The sequence below is a fragment of the Oreochromis niloticus genome, linkage group LG8, assembly GCF_001858045.2.
Source record: "Oreochromis niloticus isolate F11D_XX linkage group LG8, O_niloticus_UMD_NMBU, whole genome shotgun sequence".
NCBI lineage: Eukaryota > Metazoa > Chordata > Actinopteri > Cichliformes > Cichlidae > Oreochromis > Oreochromis niloticus.
The window spans coordinates 4,269,311-4,290,148 of record NC_031973.2 but is presented as its reverse complement, the minus strand read 5'-3'; the positions used below and the strand labels follow the sequence as shown (position 1 = coordinate 4,290,148).

Below are 20,838 nucleotides of genomic sequence, written 5' to 3'. Positions count from 1 at the left end.
CAGATTGGCTTTGTCACATTGATGCTTTATTGCCATCTTAATATCATACTCTCATGTATTATCCATTGTTGATCTGCACACGTCGCACACACTCACATCATTGCCATGAGACATTCTCACAAACAACATCACAGTTTAGTAACACATTAACGCAGCGTGCTTACGGGACAGTAACAGTAATCTAATTACTTTTTTTGCAATAGTAATCCCTTACTTTCTTTATTTTATTTATTTATTTATTTTATTCATCTGCAGACCCTCTGGCAGGTTAGTAAAAACATACAGAGACACTATTTACAGCTTATGTGAGAAGGACAAAAACAGTGACCACATTATATTAGAACAAACAATGACAAGAAGAGTGGACAACAGAGGACAATATAGATAACAATAACAGAAATACATCAATTATATTGCACAAACCCCAGTACTGCACATGCCCTGACTGTCCTGATATTGCACTGACCCATTACACTAATAGTTGTTTCCCTTTTTGTAATACACTCTTTTTCACGTCCAACATAAAGCATGATTAATTAAACATGATCACATGTTTGTGTGTCCCTCAGCCAGCCTTTTAAGTGACTCTTAAAGATGGGGAGTACCTCCCTCACTGACAGTGGAAGACTATTCCAGAAGCTCACTGCCTGATATGACAAAGAATTCTGTGAAAAGGTGGTCCGCCTGAATGCCAGTTCACAATCACCTCTAACAGTGGCTCGACTCAGTCGAGACCCAGCAACACTGCTAGACTTTTGTTTAATAAAATCACTCATTTGTGGAGGCGCCAGACCATGTATAACTCTGTATATTAGACAGGCAGATTTAAATAATTTGAAATGAGTAAAATTTAGAAACTTGTATTTATCTAAAATTTGACAATGGTGATATGAAAAAGGTTTACTTTACTCACTACTTGAAAAAAGTAATCGGATTACACCCATCTCTGACAGTAAGTGACTGCAACTGGTTGCAGATCTGGTCCCCAGTAATGAAGCAACCATTATTACTCATGTATGATTCATGCAGGTTTTTCAACAATGGTCAAGTTGAGTATTTTTGGTCCACCCTTTTGAAATTTGTATTTTATGGAGTTTTGAAGTAGTTGATGTTGTGAATAGAAATGGGAGGGGTAAAGGAGGCGAGGGAGGTGGACAGAGGAGACAGAAGACAAAAGGCCAAAGAGATGAACTTGCTTTCTCAGCAGAGGAGAGGACACGGAGTTACCAGAGTGCAGCAGTGTTTATCTTAAGGATGTACTGCTGGACTGCTATCCACACACACACAGGCAGTGCTGGGCTGTGGAGAAAACCCTGTTTATCAACTCTGAACCTTTTAAAACATCTTTATCGACGTGCTGTCATCATTTAAAGGTAACACGCAACAACAAAGCGCAAAGAATCGATGTAATCGGCTTTTATTGGCTAAGCAAACAGACACTGCAGGTTTGTTTTTTTAGCAGCAGCTGCTGATTTCTACAGCTACACAATTACATAATGTGTTACAGCTGCATCATTGTCCTGCGAATCCCCTGTGTGTTTGAATTCAAATCCACCGTGGGAAATGCCAACCTCTGCCTCAACAGATAAAACTGCAATTCTGTAAGTCGACGGTGTCTGAGTGTAAACACATTACACGGCTACTGCTGGGAAAAATACCCTAAAAGGGGGCAAAAATTTCAGTTTAATTTAGCAAAAATCTTACAGATCCTCACATTTTCTGCCGTTTATCAGGCTCTTACATAATTTAATGTCATCATCATCATTAGGAATTATTGACATAAACTGCTGCGAAGCTCTAAAACATATATTAAAAAATCTAAAGCTATATTGTCTCAGAGGGTTTCCCACTGTACTTCCACTTTAAAATGTATGACTTTGAATCAAGCATTAAATTGCTTTAGTGTGGGATAAGGGCTAAGTTATATTAATAAATATTTATTAGATATAATTGATTATCTTGCTTTAAATGCCAGAGGAGCTGATGCAAGAGAAATTTCTTCAAAGGGTTAAAGATGTCATATTATATTCATGAAAGTGTCAGACTTCTAAAACTGACTTGACAAAGTCATTTCTAGGGAGAGAAAAACGCAAAGGAAATTATGAGTAAGAGTAGACGCTTGTTTACTTGTTCAGGACAACACTGGTAAAATTTCCTTCTTAAACATGAAGCAGGACTGGTTTTTGTGTAAATGACTTCTATTTTTAGTAGTTTTTATAAGAGATAAAAATGCTGTGCAGGTGAATCCATTTTAGCACTTCTGTTGTGTTTTCACTGTATTCGCTTCCAAACTTCTTCAAATGTCCACCTTTGAAATTAAATAATAACAATAAAAAACAGTCTCATCAACCCAGCGACCCACTGCACTAATATTATAGGAAAGTGGCATGGCAGAACATGGATAACATATCACCTTTAGCCAAGAAAAAAAATGTTAATTGTGAACACAAAACTCACACTCACCTGTAGTGGCAGGCAGGAAACTTGTAGTCATGCTATTCGTCCAGTGTTTCCCAACCTTTTCGAGCCACGGCACACACATTAGAAAAATCACACGGCACACCACCAAACAAAAATGTGGCAAAAAGCATATTGATCATTTTTCCCCGTGCACCAGGTATAGCAGAATTGGCTCGGTTTGTCCCCCAGTATACCTTTTTTGGCCACTACTCATGCTGGGGCCTTCATCTGGGTCGGAATCTTCTCCAAGACCCAGGTCAAGATTGACTACTTTTTCTTTACAAATATTTATCTATTGCTATTATGCACTGCCTTGTCTCACTCGCAACATGACTATTATGCAATTTCTTCTTCGTCTTCTTCTGTTTTACTGGCAGTTGGCAACCCATTTAATTGGAGCAAGCGGTTGTACTGCCCTCTAGTGGAAGAGAATTTAATTGTTCAGCCCGTTACTCATGCCGGTCGCTTAAAGTACCAATCAAGTGAAGCCAGATAATCTTCCATAGCACACCTATGTGCTGCGGCACAGTTGTTGGGAAACACAGCTGTTGTCAGGAACTGCAGACTAAAGCACTGCAAACACTGCTTTGTATTTATTTAACATTGCATTGTTTATCCACTCTGCAGATTGTCTATGGCAATACATACATTCAGAAAATCACACACAAAACAACCAGCTGACCCATGCATAGTTGAGCAGAGCATAAACTAGTACGCAAATAACTACACACAACAAATATTAAGGAAATATGTTTGTGCATTATGTAAATATTGGTCAGAATCTGTTCTGCTACTTTCTGCACCTCACTTATTCACAAGTGTTCACACCAGATGGGGAAACTGGGAAAATATATAAAACGGATGTTAATTCGCTAGAAATCCAGGTGCTAGCTGGGGTAGCAGTTCAGCTTATGGCAGGTCAGCTGATACTGTTCTTCACGTCCTGCTCGCAAATCTTACTTAAATTATGCTATTTAATCTGCTTTAGGCTGCAAGCCACTTTACAACCCACCTCCACAGCAGTCACTTCTTTTTCATGAAATTTCTACGTATCCTGTCAGTTGATTTCCATTCTGTGGCGTTGCTGCTGTTCTCCTCACCTCTGCCACATGTGCAGCTGGGAGGGTAGGGATGTGTTAGGGATGAATATTTAAAGTAACAATACTGCTTGATATTCCCTCCCAAGATTTCTCAACCCACTCCTCTCTCAAATGACTGCGCATAATTTTGTTTGACTTGTGACATGCTAGCTTCACCTGGCATTCTGCACTGACATCATTTTTTTTTTTTTTTAATATTTAACAGCATATTTCTTCTGTTTTTGTGTTGAATCTTACCAGAAACTTACAATGTGAATATTTTATTTATTCTCAGAAAACATAGAAAAAGTGACTAGAAATGTAAAACTATTGCCCACAGTGATTTTCAACATCAGCTAGAAGTTAAAGTTACTGTGATACAAATGATAAAGCTGTAATAAAAAGCCAGTTGACAGTATAGGCCATATTAGATCTGAAACTATCAGCCGATTAACCAGAAGACCTACATGGAAAGATTTTACTATAAAAGCAGGTTATCAATGAGATCACTGCACTCACTGTCCTTTTGTAGTATATTTTGCAATATCATCCTCATGCAACACTAGTCACGTGAACTGATCCCTTTTTCTAGACATACAAGCAACAATTTCTTGTGTTTTGGCGTTTTCTCCATATTCAACCTTCAGTCTCGCCTCTCTTACCTTCTCTATCTGTGCTCATCACAGAATCAGTCAAAGCTGATGTTGCCTGAGGCTTTACAGAGCAGTCCTGTTCAGGGTTAGGTGTCCTTCAGGTCTATTTAGTCTGAAAACTGACAAAAGGTTTTGCTGCTCAGCTGTATGAAGCTGGACTCAGTGGTGGTGTGGTTGTAATATGGGTGGCTGTAATAGTAGGAGACATTTTAACTGCTATTTTGAGACATGGCCCAACTTTTTTTTTTAGTAAATAAATTATAAAACACTCTGAGGAGTGAACTGGAAGCTGAACTCAAGGTCAGAGAAAGTGCCAGGGACTGGTAGAGCTTGAAATTGTTAACTCAGGGTGCCTGTGCTGCATGGTACATGCTCTGCTCTGCCACAGTAGGAATACTACTGCTTTTCCTGATAATAATTGCTGTAATTGCACATCTGAGAATAGTAACACTGTTAAATGTAGGCGGACATCTTACCCAAAGGGACGGCACAGGCTGTTCTTGATACGGGTGATTCTAAGGTTAGAAGTATGAGGCAATCACCTCATCTTTTTAAGCTCCACGCAGCCACATGCGGCTTCCCTGTGATCCTGAATGCAGCACCTCGCTGCTGGCAACAGTTTGGAGAAATTTTGTATTCAGCGAAGGCAGAGCTTGTTCCATTTATAGCCTGCTTGGAGTTTGCGTTCTGATCTTGTTTGGGTTTTATTTTAATTTTCGAGTGCCCCGGAGAACTGGATATTATAATTTGTGGATGGAGGAGCACCGTTTCGTTCTTTTTTTCTTCTTCCTCGCACTCGTTCCTGCCACAGTGCCTTCCTCTGTAATTAATGGTCTCTGATGAGTAGTGAATTTATGATGGGGAAGTAGAGAGAAAGACAGAGTGAACTCGGTTCCAGCCAGTGGCATCCTTCCAATAGCTCATACTTGGAGTCTGATTGAGATTATGTAAAAATGATGAATGAATAAATGAGTGAGTCACTGGGAGGAGGGCAGAGAAATGAGGGAGAATTGATTAAAGTCGGAGAGAAGGAAGGAAGTCTTAATAAACTGTTATTCACTGTTCATGATGGAAATATTTAAGTGATATTAATAAGCAAACCGAGTACTGAATATTTCAGTCGGGGGCATGTTTGGCCTGACATGCTCTAATGTGGTTTAGAGATTATTTCGTTTTGGAGCGTTAAAATGGGAAGAAACAAAGTTCCCGACCTATACTGTGGTTTTGGGGTCAATTCTTTGATGATAATTTAATAAAGTTGTCCTCTGTTACAAGAGGCAAACCTACATTGCTGCAGGTGACTCTTAACATTCTCTGACTCTATAATAAGTACCTTATACACCAATAAAAAGGAGAAGTTGTATTTGTCAGGTGAACACCTGGGTGCTTATCCTCTCCATTTAGCTGAAACTCAGTGGTGGTGATAAGCTGCTACACCTCTGCACTGAAACGTGGAGGTTAAATTAGTTTGGGCATCTTGCTAGGATGCCTCTTAGGTAATGTTCGGGCATGTCGAGCTGAGAAGAGACCCTGGAGACGTGCTGGAGGGATGATGCCTCTGGCATGGTTATGCCTCAGTGCCCCACCTAGAAGAGCCAGAGGGGAGAGAGAGAGAGGCATGGGCATCTCTGCTTAGACTACTTCCTCCACAATAGCTGCAGAGATGGATGGATGCATGGATGGATACATGGATGGATGGATGCATGGTTGGATGCATGGATGGAAGGATGCATGGATGGATGGATGCATGGATCTATAGATGGATGGATGCATGGAAGGATGGATGATAGATGGACGCATTGATAGATGGATGCATGGTTGGATACATGGATGCATGGTTGGATACATGGATGGATGGATAGATGGATGTATTGATAGATGGATGCATGGTTGGAGGTGAATTTTTCTTTGCAGTCTTGCAGCCGATTCACTGCATACCGCGCTGTTAGACTACAACTGCTGATTCATCGTTAATGCGAGGGCTGTTACACACAGCAGTGTCATCACCCTGTACTGCTGTAACAAACTCCGGCTTCTAAATCCAACATTCAGGGAGCAAAAATAATCTGAAGTAAATCTGAGTGAAGCCCAGACGAGTACGAATGATTAGACCTCCGCCCAATGAAACCATAAAACTAACAAATGGCCTCTGTCAGACTCTTTGGCCAGCAGTGGCCAGTGCTGTGCTGCTGACACACACTTTTACACACTTAGAGGCTAATAATGAGAAATGTTTGGACGCAGCCTTGAGCAGGTTTTGGAATGTGTTCCCGACAGCTGAAATATGGCATCAGTGGCCCAGTCACAATCATTCACTAGCTTTTTAGTCTCCTCTCAACTCTAATGAACACAGAAGAATGAATCATGCAGAGAGGTCAGCATGGCAACTTTGTATAAGCATGTGTGGGAGGAACAAACATCTTATTCTGTGAGTTTGCATTATTAGCATCCAGTAGAGAATGAAACAGACATTTAATGGTTTAAGGGGACAGAGGGATTTATGATCTTGATATGGAAGGCCAGAATAGTCGAGTCCAAGTTTAGGCTTGGTTGTGATAAATGGAGGTAATTCCTTGGAATTACTCAGTGGGATCCTCAGTGGGCTTGTACATGGGTTTGCATCCATGCAAGCAAAGTAGAAATATGACAGTGGCATCAGTGTCAACTTTAAAGATTCAACGATGTGAGTAAAATAAAACAATTTTTCGGGCAATTCATCAGATGCACTGGTAGCACCAACAGCAGCTGAAGAGCCGTAATAACAGAGGTGGTGCCAGTAGCAAGCTGGGAGGAGGTGGCAGCCCATTAACCACCACCAGGAGCAATAATAGCATGGTGGAGTTAAGGAGAAAAAACACCATGCAGGGCTGTAGCTGCTTTACACACGGATGAGTAATGCTATGATTTAAGTAACACGAGCTGCTCTGGGTTTTATGTGAACATTTGCCTACTTGAATTTACTAAACAAATGAGATACTACAGGGAGGAGTGGAATAAATTCACCTGAAATCAGGATGCAGTAAAATGTCAGCATGTTCAGAGATGCTTTTTTAAAAAGAGACCTGATGAGCAAAGGTCAGCCATTAAAATCTGTCATCGGTAGGAGGTGGCAAAGTTTTGCCAGGACTTCAAAACCAGTCGAAGGAGCTCAGAGGGGCCGACAGTTCATTCAGTTATGTAAGAATTATGTAATCCAGCACTCATTACAGGTAAAACAAGACACGGTGCTCAATTAGTGCATCACCGGTGAATAAATTTAGTTAATATATGCAGGTGCATGTCCAAGGAGGGCCACCTTTTCAATGTCAGGCTTATCCTCTGTTTTATTTATTTCTGATCAAATTATCTGATTTCCTGTGGGATCCCCTGACTCAGTCCCCACTGTATCACCCAAATAGAAACTTTGGAAATGCCTCTGAATAATAGATTCACCCAACACTTTTTAGGTACATCTTGAGACCCCCTGGTGTCTCTGGAGCTGCTTTTGTTCTCTGTAGCACAGATTCAACAAGGTGCTGGAAAAATTCCATGTTCACATGAAAACATTGCACAGTTGTTGCAGATTAATCGGCTGTACACCTGTGATGTGAATCTCTCATTCCTCTGCGTACCAACGGTGCTCTGTTGGATTGAGGTCTGGGGACTGTGGAGGCCATTTGAATAAAATGAACTCATGCATCTAACTAAATGCATCAAATTTCTGTCGTGTGATTGGCTCGTGACATACTTACATTAGCGAGCAGTTGAACAGGTGTACCTAATGAAGCGGCTCATTCATGTATGTAGATGATAGCATTAAAACTATTACATTTTCTTCAGGGAAACACAAAAGGAAATGTTTTCCACAGTTGGCTGTTATTTTGGAGAATTTTGGCCTCTTTGACCTGTTCTGGAGGCGTTCCTGAGCACTTCCTGCCATCAGGGAGGGCTGTTACCACAGGGTGGTGTTGGGCAATGGTTAGGTGTGTGGTAGTAACATTTAGATAACCTACGTTTTCCCAGCAGGACCTTTCACTGGAATGAGTAGAGGTGTGGGAATATAAGGTTTCTGCAACTGTCTTCCACCCAACATCTTTGCATCTCCTTGAGGGGGAGAAGCCATCTGTTGAGGGCTAGTTGGAGGTGGTGTCCCAAGTACTGCATCGGTAACCAAATCATTTCTCTCTCACATCCCTAATCTGAGATAATTTAGCACTAACCAGAGTGCATAAACTGCGTTTATGAGATGTGGGATGTCCAGTGATTTTGCCATTCTGAGTTCTTAATTCCAGTTAATAGTCTTTAATAGTTTCTTCAGTCTTTCCCACTGTTTTCTTTTTTGTGTCTTTTCCCTGTATCAAGTTTATTTTTTGCATCTGAGTTTCCTGGTTTAGTTTCTGTTACCTTCTTCCTGTTTTACTTTGATAGTGAGTTGCCGTCTGTGTCTTGTATCCAGTTCTACTTCCTCCCCTGTGGTTTTATTGTTTGTGCACCTGTATCTCATTTCCTCCGAGCTGTGTCTCATTCTGTTGATTAGCCCTCAGTGTGGGAGTATAAATGGTGTTGTCTTTCATTTATCTCTTGTTGCAGCGTCTGTTTGCGTTCTTTCTCTGTTTCCTTGTGTTTCACTTCTGTTGAATTGCTTTGGCTTTATGGACTGTACTTTTAGAGTTGGACCACATATCTGCTTACCAGTGCTGAGTAATGAACTAATAAACACACGCAGAGAGTCAAGAGGTGCAGTTCAGTGACTCAGAGCAGTTGATGAGGCCTAGCAGACAGCGATGGGTTGCAACTGTCTGCATGTGGACACCTGCTAAAAGGGTGAGATCTCTAAATACAGTTTGGATAATGTACTTTGGGGTCTGTATCACTGTCATAAAGGAATAACACGTTTCACCTCTGTGGAAGGTTATCTTGCAGCAGGCTCTAAACATGTTTGTTCTGCTGTAAATTTGGACACGTTAGCATGAGACTCGTTTTTGGAGCCTCCAATGGCCGTTGGAGGAACTGCACTTTTTGGCAGCACTAGCTTCACTTTCAGCCCTGGAGGTTGCTGCTTGGTCTGAACTAATTTTAGCTGTTAAGCTGTGCTGCTGTACTCTGAGCACCGATTCGTGTCTACATTTTGTGGATTTAGTCACTTCGCTTTTGTTCTTTGGTTAAAAAATCTGATATGGTGCTTTACGGATCAGGCCTGATATTATAGCAGGCCTGATCTGTAAAGAATGAAGTTTGGAGGAATTGAAAAAATAATTAAAGCTTAGTTTGGAGTTGATTGCTTTTGTAACACAATTGTCATCAAACTGAGACTCTTTCCGGAGGAACAAATCTAATCGCGACAATCACACAATCAGACCGTTTCACATCTTTTTTTCTTCATTGAGGAAACAAATCAAATTTTACAAATAAAAGACAACTGAATAAAACTGGGACAAAAGAGAATCTTATGACTGGAAAAGGGGTCAGCTATTATTGCCCACTGCTCTCAGCTGAACACTGGTTTTACTGGGCAGCTCCCAGTTGTGATTGTGTGCATTTGTTTGCATGTCGAGTTCACATTTTCACCAAATGGCCGCCCCGAATAAGTCACGCTGAAATGTGTGGCAGATGTTGTTGCACCATCACTGTAACACAGTTGTTACAGCTGCAGTTACTGTACAGTAAATCCCAGCAGGTATTGCAGCAGATGACCAGCAGTGCTCGGCCTGGTAAGATACAGCGTCTCATTGCCCCACATACAAACTCCCACCACCTCCCCCTTTACTGCATATTGTGTTTGCAGAAGGCTTCACATAATTTAAAGTGACAAGCCCCCGTCTCGACATTCCCTCCGTCTCTCCTGATCCCCCCCCACCCCCACTCCCTCTGTTTTATAACCTTCTTTTCTTTCCTGCCATGGATACACGCCGGTATGCTGCTGAAGAATTACATCTGTGACCACCTCGGACGCTTTTCTTTCAGACTGTACAGCTACAAATATTTCTGTTGCCAGGCTGAATCCACAGACCAGCAACATTTCAGGTTCACAGGCGCGAATGCAGACGAGTCATGGTGATGCACACCCCGACCGTTTCCAGCTCTGTGGAACTTTGAACACCATGGGAACTTTCTGAGTGGTGTTTACTCAGCATGGCGCTATCATTATGCAGCTTTAGATGGATTTCTAATAAAATAAGCATAAATTATACATGCAAGGGCATCTGTAGCTTCAAGCTGTATGACAGTTTCTTAACTTTGAGTTTATAAAGTCAAAAGTCTTGCTTTAGTGCATCTGTGCTGCTCGGCAGGTCAATAAGAGGACCCGACGGGACAGATCAATAATGCATAGAGGCTCCGGCCGTCGAACACTACACTACAGGGCCTGTAATTTACAGTTTGTTTGTAGTCTACCGCTGGTACATTATGTGCCTGTGTGTCTCGATGCATCACTCCCACTCCCATTAGCTGCAGAATAAAGTCAGAGGATGTGGCTGAAAACTCAACAGATAACCTCTGATCGGATTGAAACTCTGTATTTGATTCAAATACCACGGGGTCAGCGTCCTTGCTGTGTTTTATCAGATCCCCCTGCAGTGCTGCTGCTGTCTCCCTCTCTCTCTCTGTAGAGGGTTTAAACACTTTAGACTTTCATCATGTGCAGCACATAGCTGCTGTCCCTTAAAGGTGGATACAAGCACCAAAATCTGAGAGTTTATCCTGATGACATTCATTAGAAAAAACCCCATCAGCAGCTTGAATTTTCAAAATAACCATCAAGCAGCTATTTTACTGCAGAATTTTGACATTTCTGAAGTTTCACTGATGATCTCTCTATTTCTGACCATGACTAAGTCAAATTTAAAACTTTAAATAATCCTCAGAGCTTCCTTTACTTATTTCTTTTATGTAAATCATCACAAAACTGCAATAGTGCATTTATCAGGGGTCCATCCTGGGGATGAACCTCCCACCTCAACCCTTCACCATCAGCTGCTTTTTGTTGTGCAGTACGACCCTCGAAGAACAGCAGCTATCTAAGTGAAGCCTCAACTGTTTTGTTCTAAAGTTCTTTAAATGTTATTCAAAGACTTTCATTAAAGGAATTTTGCCAACAAGTGGATTCTTCTGTTGATTTATTAGCAGATATTCCCTCCATCCTCTTTCATGTGATTGATGATTTTCTTTGACACAAAAAAATGCCAAGACCTCAAAACCAAAAGCTAAAAACGACATACTCTGACAGGGTTTGCAGTGAGGGTTGAATTAGAAACAATTTCCACAAACGAACCTTTTATTTCTGCATATACTGTGTAGGAGAGTGAAATATTTCTGCTTCATCCTCTTTCTAAACATTTCAAAACATGTGGTTCGCGTCATAATCTCATTGAGCACATTGGTAAGTCAAGTGTATCCTGTTCCTTATCCTCTCCCTGCACATTATTTTTCTTTCTGTGTCTCCTTATAACTTGTGCATAAATAATGAAACTAAGCCTGTTCACTCATGCAGACAGCGCCTGTAACGGATCACCTCCACGAGGCCAGCCGTGCTTTATGCGTCAGTGGTCACAAGAGGGCACTAAACTGTTCCCCATGCACAGAGACTTCATTCCCATTCATGTCACTGTTTCCTTGACAGACTTTGACATGTGTGTGAGGCAGCGCTGCTGTCATGTGATAGCGAGAGATTTTGCTGTTCGACAGTTTTTTCTCTTGCCTCTGGGTTCCTGGGACAGTTGCAGTTGTTGGAATAGACAGATGTTCCCACTGTTTTCACACGGGGTATTTTGCCTGAGGTGTGTTTGTGTAACAGAACGACAGCAGTGTGTGTGTGTGTGTGGGGGGGGAGGACAGTGTTTTGTTGTATACTGTTGCTGAAGGACAAAGTGAGTTTTTATGGCTGTTACAGCAGTAGCATCGTTGGCCCTCACATTAACACTCACTGCTGACAAGCCTCAAGGTCCAAACTATTAACTACAGCATGTTTACACAGTTAGATCAGTAATATCAGAGCTAACCACCTCATTCACTCACAGTCCAGTGAGCAGATTAAAGCACATCTGCCTGTCCATTCTTTTACCAGCTGACTATAAACAACATGTACAGTACATGCTACTGGAGTCTTATAAGACTCATGGAATGAAAGCTCGAATGGTGGAATAGCAAATTACATTTATTACATTTAATTTTATTACATTAAAATTAAAAATCTCTTTCATTAGAGTGTGCATGCCAAGAAAGACGGCAGTACAATCATGAGCAATAACAATAAAACACAGAAACGGCCTTAAATTTGTGGAGTTCTTACTGATCTGCTGTTGGGACAGACGGAAAGAATCTAAAACATTAACTTCCCACACTTTTTTTGATGAATGCAATTCAGTAAGCGAGACAAGAGTAGCCTTATGAATGATAACATACAGGTGGTTGAGTGCGCCACATGACACAGCGGACATAATGCGTATTGACTGCTATTTTGTTGCTAAATCTTTTGCATTGTTTTTTAAGCAGCTATTTACCTCAGAGTTCAAATATCTGCTCAGGTGTAAAGGGGTGACTCTGTGCCAGTTCATCCGATGGGTCCCACCTGACCATCGCAGACTTGCCTGGGAAAGATGGCCTTCTCAATCCGAATGAAACAAAGATTCCATTGTCATTCCCCCCAAATTTTAAAATCCCATTAGCTTTAATTATCATTACGAGCTAATGATTATTTTTTTCAGCTACATCTGTGATGGTCAGGAAATTTTTAAAAACTTGATGAACTGAGATGGAATGACTCCAATATCAAGTGAGTCTCTCTCTCATGCAGCTGCTTTTCTTTATCGTGTGTACTGGTGCACATGGCTGCACATGCGCCTGAAAATCATGCCACTGTTTTCAGATTTCATCGTAAGACATGATCTTGTCACCAAAGACATTTTTCAGTGTCTCATCATTCACTCTTTAAATTCCCCTCCATCTTTTGGCTGCAGGTCGAGAGAAGAGAAAGGGTCCCATGATCTCTGCCGGCGATGCCGAGTTCCCCCGGGATTACCACACCCTGGCTGCCACTGGCGGCCGCGGGGCCCGACGGTTCCCTGACAACAGCAATGGGGGCTTCACGTCGTCCTCGCTGGACCGCCGGCACAACTCTGTGGCCGCCAAGAGCCTGGAGGCCCTGAACAGCATCCACAAGGCTGACATAGAGCGTCAGCGAGATGCCATCATGGACCTCCAGAAAAACAAATACTCCAACAGCCCCAGCAGCATGTCACAGGGCTCCCCCGCTGCGGGCCGACAGGTACTTTCACACTTTCCTCTCTGATGTGAACAAACCAAAAAGAAACAATGAGCGGACGACTATTTCCCTTTGTGACATGAGTAATTATAACTGCAGCAGTGGTGGTCTTGGCACTTTAATCCTTGTTAATTCTACTTATAATGAGCTAAATATCTCACATTCACTCCTAATTTCCATAAAAATAGAAGGTAGGATTATTTTCCTGTTTCCATCAATCCTCCTGAGGACGATTGGTGCAGGATACACCGCCTTCATCGTGACTCATACTGTTTATCTTAGCAGGCGGAAAGAAGTTGTTTCTAATCAGTCGGCTGCAGTTTATGTGGTTTCTTTTATAGTTTGTCAGGAAATCGAGCGAACAGTCCTGTGAGAATACCTACAGAAGGCAGCGTGCGTACACAAAATTATGAAGGGAACTCAAATGGCAGGTTTTTTAAGTGACAGTAGACACTTTGCTTTCACTGTGAGCTTCTGTCTTGTCAGTAATGACAACAGCTGAGGTTATTGGAGTTAACTAAAATGAAAATAAACCAGTTGTGGAAAAAACAAATTATAAAAATAAAAACTAGAATTCTGAAATAAACAAAACCTACCTGAAACCAGATTTTACTGCCCTGTCACTTTAATAAAAGCCCTTTATCAATCCACCCATCAACAAGTTTAAACATGACTTGATCTTTTCAACTCCGCCCATCCCATCTACCAATCGTTTTACTCAGAGATGGTGTGTTTAAATTCAGAAGACAGAAATAAGATATTTATTTTTACCTTCTCCGTTATGAAACTATACAAGAGGTCAGTTAAGGTTTGCTCTGCTGCCTTGGTGGGGGACAAATTAAATCGACACCCAAGTGTTTCTAAACAAGCCTACAGATATAATCTCACCTGGAGTGTCGTATACTTCACTTAGTATGCTCTAACCCACCTCTACTGGCTCCTTTCAATGAGGAGGTGTTGCAGCTCTACTCTCCTGAAAGAGTTGCTCACCCTGTCTCTAAGGGAGAGCTCAGACAGCCTCTGGAGGAAGCTCATTTCTGCCACGATCCTACTCTTTTGGCACGCACAGCTAGTGGCCATAGATGAGGGCAGGAACATGGCTGTTTGTGTTTCACAACTTCCTCTCATTACCACAGCAGACTGATACAGCATCCACATCACTGCAGAAGCTGTGCAAATACATCTGTCAGTGTCCCGCTCCACTCACTTCTCACTTGTAAACCAGAGATACTCCAGGCAGGAGAGGGCAATCCAGCCCTTTCCAGTGGAGAATCACGGCTCAGACTCAGAGGGGCTAATTCTCTTTCCATGTGCTTCACACTTGGCTGCTCCAAATCGCCCCAGCGCAAGCTAGAGGTCACGTTTGATGAAGTCAGGAGGCCGGGATCGTCTGCAAAAAGCAAAGAGGATGATATCCTCTGCGTCTGCTCCCAGCAAATGTGTCCGGTATCACTGACAGGGCAGCATATGTCACAATTCAAATCATAAATATATCCATACATATCCATATCATATGAAAGGAAATATATAAGATGTTGGAATAAAATTAATTTGACAGTGACTTTCATTCATAGCCAGCTCCTACACAAACAGATCAGAAGGAATAAATGAATTCAGTACAAAAGGCAAAATAATTGGTGTTCATAGGGAGCAAAAATACACCATCTGTTAAAGTTATTGATGCTTTTCAGGTCCTGTGCAACATTTTAATTGGTCAACAGATTTCTAGCATTGAACAAAGACTGATTCACTGGTTTTAGAACCTCCCAGTAAGGACTTGTTTCCTTATAAAGTCTTAACTCGATAAATAAAAGCATATATCGTGTATGGATTATGACACAGAGCCACATCCACATTTCTATACAAATCTAGAGTGGAGTGCATCCTCGGGGGAGGTGTGAGGGCTCTCCGAGGGCTGTCGGCTTCCACGCGTGAACATTTTCTTCCTGAGAGATAATAGCAGCACATCGGCAGGCCTGCAAACCCACACAAGAGCATTATGTGGCGAGACGCCTCTGGGGCTTTAGACACACGGATGCAGTGGAGGCATTTTTACGACCTGCTCGCTGGGTCAGAAATGACCACCTTCTCAGCGGTTATTACCTGAAAAACATCAGCAATAGCATATGGAGAAAAGGATTTAAGTGAGACAGCGAGCAAATGTCAAAATGTGAGACACCTCCCTTCATCAAATCTCCTCCCTCCCTTTGCTCTGTCTTTTTTCTTTGCTTCATATTCTCAGCTTCACTCTGCCATCAATCACCACATGCTCTCATTTGATACCTGTGACAGATGGTCTGCTGCAGCTCTTCTCTGTTCGGCTTTAGGGAATAGTTTAGCATTCAGCCATAGGTGCGTATTTTCAGTCTTTCTCAGAAGGAGATGATGTCATATTGCAAATGCGGGGCTGGAGCGAACAGCACCTCCTGGGGCTGAAAAATGATGAAAAACTGCAGTTCCTCTAATGGCCACTTGAGGCTGGTTTCAAAAACGAGTCAATCCTGACAGACTTAAAATGTTAAAATGTACAACTTTACAGTGGAAATAGACATTTTCAAAACCCAGTGTGTCATGTCACATTGCTGTGTCCATTTTTTATAGTCTGTAGACATGATGTTTTAAGACCTGCTGACATTGTTTGTTTCAAGAATAGATTCATTTATCAGTTTGCTGATTTTTTTCCCCTGGTGGCTGGAACATGTACACTATCTATAAAGACCAAACAGTTTTTAGGGATGTAAAGTTGGAAATTTTAACGTGGGGTTTGTTTTGGTTTTCCAGAAAACCTCTGCTGGCCGTTAGAGGTACTACAGTTTATTGCACTTCCACCTTGACTTTATCTTTTTTTTAGCACCCGAGGTTTTTCTAAGTTATAAAAGTAATAGGTCCAAAAAATGTATTACAGCCATTTAGTCCTTTGTCAGGACACATCTGCATGTAAAGTTTAAAAAGATCCTACTGTACTCAGACCTGGTGCCAACCAGTGTGATGCTGTGCCTTATTAGTGAAGGAAGAAGCATGAATGACTCATACGAATGGTCAGCTGAGGTGACCTGGATCTGTTGCCTGAGAGAAAGTCAGAGTGACTAAAACGTCTCTGGGTTTCATGAGATGTTTTTCCAGGGTCACAGAACTGGACTTGGCCTAACTTTGGTTTTCTGTGCAGGAGAAATGAGGGCAAATCCAGGTAGGGTGCAAGCATGCCATCCAACTCACTGCAAGCCGAGTCGCTCTGACCGGCTGTTGTTTAAAGAAAGCTCCAACATATAAAGCAGGGCCAGAATCCAAAGTGCTTGTTGGCTTGTTGAACCCCCAAGTTAAGGTCAGGCTGTCCTCATTCTTATGGGGAAAAAATGTGCAGATTTGTCAAAGGCTCTGGTGTGTCCCAGTTATACACAAGACATTCCTGCACCGAGTTCTGGAATTACTGAGATAGTGCTGTCACTTTCAACACATTATTTTTCTGCAGCAAACGGCTGCATTTTACCCCAAACAGGATTATTATATAGGCCAAAGTCTGCATTTGGAGCTTTGAAGGCTGGTGGTGACATCAGTTGCAGGTTTGTCTCTTACGTTCCCATCCCATCAGAACATTTACTTTCCACTTTGTTTGGCATTTCTCTCACTTGCCGATTATAGTTTTTCTTTCACTTCTTTTTAGTGTGTTAGAGACTAAAACTCGGTTAGAATTGGAAAAACATTGTGGTTTTTATAAAAACCTTCAGGAGAGAAGTGATAGAAAAGAAAAAATCCCTTCACAACAATAACTCCCCTTATTAATAAATGATGGCTTGGGAATGACGATCCCACTTACTAACACTATAACCCAGTTTGTGAATGAGCCACGCCAGCGGTTGTAACAAAACAGCAACGACCAACCTGGTTGTCGACCATCTAACATCTTTACATAGGCTTCCTTTGTCTCTGAACTTGGACTGTTATCTCTCTGCATCCAGTGTTCCCAGTGGATGAAGGCACTTGGTATGTAACGGTGTGATGAAAGCTGCATCTGACCATAAAACATCCTCATATGATTACAAAAAATGCCCAACAACTTGATATTCACAAGTTGTTAGACGATAAGCGCCGCCTGCTTTAGTGTTTTATTCAAGAAGATATGAAAGTAGTGATTGAGCCCATAAACAAAAGTGTTTCCTGAGGTCAAAGATTCATAGTTTTCCCATAGAAGTCTGATTTCTTTTTGCAACCGGACCGATCACCCCCTGCTAGCCATGAGAAAGAATGCGTTATTAAGGTAATTCTGGATGGGCTTGACTTTTGAGACTCAGAAGCGTGCCCTTGTTTTATCTACAGTCTGTGGTTTACTGTAACTTCAGAGGGGGTGAGCATCTGACCATTTTCCAAACCAAGTAAGCTGGGTTGTTTTCAGATGTTTGAATTGTTTTCAAATGCTCCATATTTTCCTTCTCCTCAGTTGATTGTTGAGCTGAGAATACCCCTTCAGTCTTATGTCTTCCAAAAAGAACCAGTCTGCGTACTGTATCATAATACTAGTGTGGAACGGGTTATTTAGCATTCGTATGTACATCCATCCATCTGATCGCGTGGGCAGCAGTTTAAGCAGAGACATCCACGCCTCCCTCTCCCCACCCACCATTTCTAGCTGTCCTGGGACACTGAGGCGTTCCCAGGGCAGGAAACTCAATCTCTCCAGCCTGTCCTGTGTCTGCCCCGGGTTCTCTTCCCAGATGGGTATGCCCAGAGCACCTCACCTATAAGAACGTGTCCTCTTGCCCCTCCCAAATGCCCGAGCCTATCTCTTAGCCCAGGCACATTTTTGTATTATCACCTAAAGCAAAGAATTGCTGAAAATATCACAAATACTTTCAGATGTATTCTAGTCCCGACCTCCTGAACTTTGTGTGTTGAGCACGGAGCAGCTGTGCTATTAATGTCTCCTACAGTCTGTGGCGTCATCCCTGTTTACAGCAGAGGAGTCCTTCCTCCTCTTCGCTCTGTGGCAGGCGGCTAATGCACAGACTGATTGATTACCTGTCCTGATTCCAGCTCTGTATTTAACACAGGCTGAAATTGATCTTCTCACATCACCCCGAAAGCAAACAAACCCGAGCATTCTCCCTCTCCTTCTTCCCCTCCATGTGCTGCGTTTATTTACCCAGACCACACCTTCTATCTACTGATGAAACAGGGTGGACCGAGGCCGAGGGAGAGGGAGAGAGAGATGGAGAAACAGGTGGAGTCTGCTGTCGTCATGGCAACCCACCGTTTCCCCATATAAGGCAACTGAGTGATATCATATGGTTGGCAATGCCTGGGCTTTGGAAGGAGGCACACGCTGTACCGAGTGAGAGGCGGCAGCAGCGGGAGAGAGAAGGAGCGACAAGGAGGGAGGGAGGGGTCGTTTTATCGTCTCTGTCCGGGATGGAGGGGGGCGAGATAGAGTGACAAACACAAGAGGACAGAGAGAGAGAGAGAGGAGGAAGAGGAGGGTGAGGAGGAGGGGTAGGAAGACGTGCTAACTGCCTCTTAGGCGCTACTACGGGCACCGGCGAGGGGGGACTCTGGCGGATTCTCGGGGCAAGGGAAAGACACACACACACCAACACACACTCACACACACGGAGAAGCCGCAGTGGAGAAAAAAATGGAGAGGGGGGAGGAGGAAGAGGGAGGCGTGTGGAGCGGGAGGATGCGCCGTCATTAAGTAGAAACGGTAACTCGCTCTTTTTCCTGTGTGGTGCTGCCATGACTGTGTGACGCTTGGAAGGTGATGGAGAGGAGGGTGGTGGAGTAAAAGTAACGGGGTGTGTGTGTGTGTGTGTGTGTGTGTGCGCGTGTGTGTGTGTGCGTGCGTGCTCCTCATGTATGTGGATGCAAAGCCAGGTAGAGCTGATGAGTGCACACACCTCTTGTGTTTGAGTTTGTGTGTGTGTGTGTTTTAGAGGGGAGGGTCCAGTTGTTGTCATGTAGTCAGGCAGGTGAGGGTCAGGTGTGTCCGAGGTGCCGCAGTGATGCATGTGTGGATGCGTGTGAGCCTGGGAGTGCACATGTGTTGATGTGTTTGGGCTTGGAGAAGGAAACAGAGTGATGCGAGGGAGGGAGGCGGGGGAGGCGGGGGTGACGGGGCACAAAGATGGCTAGTTGGCATGCAGGTCAGGCGTGCACGTCTCTCTCTGCTCATCCCTCTCTTTCCTTTCTACAAGTCCGGCCTGTCTCAGCGTGTATGTGCGCCTTGGGATTTCAGCTCAAGTGATTGAGAAATATTGCAGGCAGTAATCACCGAGTCACGGTGCATAGGGGGCCTGTTTGCGTTAGATGAGACAGGTTTTATGTTCCAAAAAATGTCCGCTTGTTGGTGCATTAAATTATCTATGGAGTGACTTGGCGGTGGATTCCTTTTCTTTTCTTTTCGCCACTCCAATTTAAGGCGAATAAACGTGGCGAGCAGGTGATTACCCAGCGCACAGCTCGGTGCGAATGGGAACATGTGTCAGAGATTAGAACACAATGGGTGCTTGACTTTGCAATTATCAGATGTTTGTTGCTGTTGCTGTAATTCAGACGAGAACCTGGGAGAAGGACGGTGACATTAACGCCTATTTTCCACCTGCTGACGTGTAATTATGAAGCCAGCTGGAGGTTAGAGGTTGTAAACTCTACATATGGAGAAATAATCCTTGACAGGATTAAGTTTCTTTGGAAAGAAGAAAGTCAGAAAGTGAACTTAGGATACATGAATTTTATTCTGATGGCAACCTTTTGATGACGAGAGGGCAAATTCAGGCAGGATGGCGATTAAACCAGAATTGTTCCTACGTCCTTTTCCTGACGCATTGTAATGAAAAGTTTTTGCTTACTGGGGTTTAAATTACTCGAGCATAGCAGACATTTCTGTGTATCAAATAATCAGAAAATGAATAACTTTCTATCAAATAAAGAAACACACACTCGCTGGATTTTTTAGGGGAAAAAATATGCATACTAAATGTGCTTATGTGTGCAGCCAACCCCCCCAAAAAAACCCATTCTCAGCCAGGAAATCCCCTGTGTATGAGATATATTGCAATATTTTATATGAAAGCAACATGTGGGAGCAGTAAAATCTGTACTGATTACATTTAAAAGCAGTTTCACACAACAGAGCCAGTGTTGAAGAGGATAAAGCTTTAGCCATCCTTATTTTGTTCATTTTTATGGGCTAAATTTCAAATAGGCCAATATTTAAACACACATTGAATCACATATTCTACCTGTAATAGTGATAAATACTTTTCTTTCCTTCTGCTGAATGAAAAGTGAAAAGGAGAAAGTTAAAAGCTCCCTCTGAGATTTCTTCATTTGATGAAGTTGAAGTAATATTTGACAATGTGTTATGGTCAGTATGGATATGAAGGTTTCTCCCTTCCATATTATACTGGAATATTGA

At 42.6% G+C, this 20,838-nt stretch overlaps 1 protein-coding gene and 1 long non-coding RNA gene across 3 annotated transcripts in view; both read left to right on the top strand.

Moving 5' to 3' along the window:
- Window positions 1-20,838, top strand: part of LOC100694955 (SRC kinase signaling inhibitor 1) — a 138,236-nt gene that overhangs the window by 40,381 nt on the left and 77,017 nt on the right. The window contains 1 exon segment of the mRNA XM_025909674.1: window positions 13,126-13,433. Within this exon segment, the coding sequence (XP_025765459.1) occupies window positions 13,126-13,433 (308 nt within the window).
- LOC112847657 (uncharacterized) lies at window positions 8,740-10,439 on the top strand. 2 transcript variants are annotated; one of them, XR_003221323.1, is made up of 2 exons: window positions 8,740-8,995; window positions 10,167-10,439. It is a non-coding gene; the product is annotated as an uncharacterized LOC112847657 (long non-coding RNA). The 2 variants fall into 2 exon arrangements; XR_003221322.1 differs by having other exon boundaries at window positions 10,098-10,439.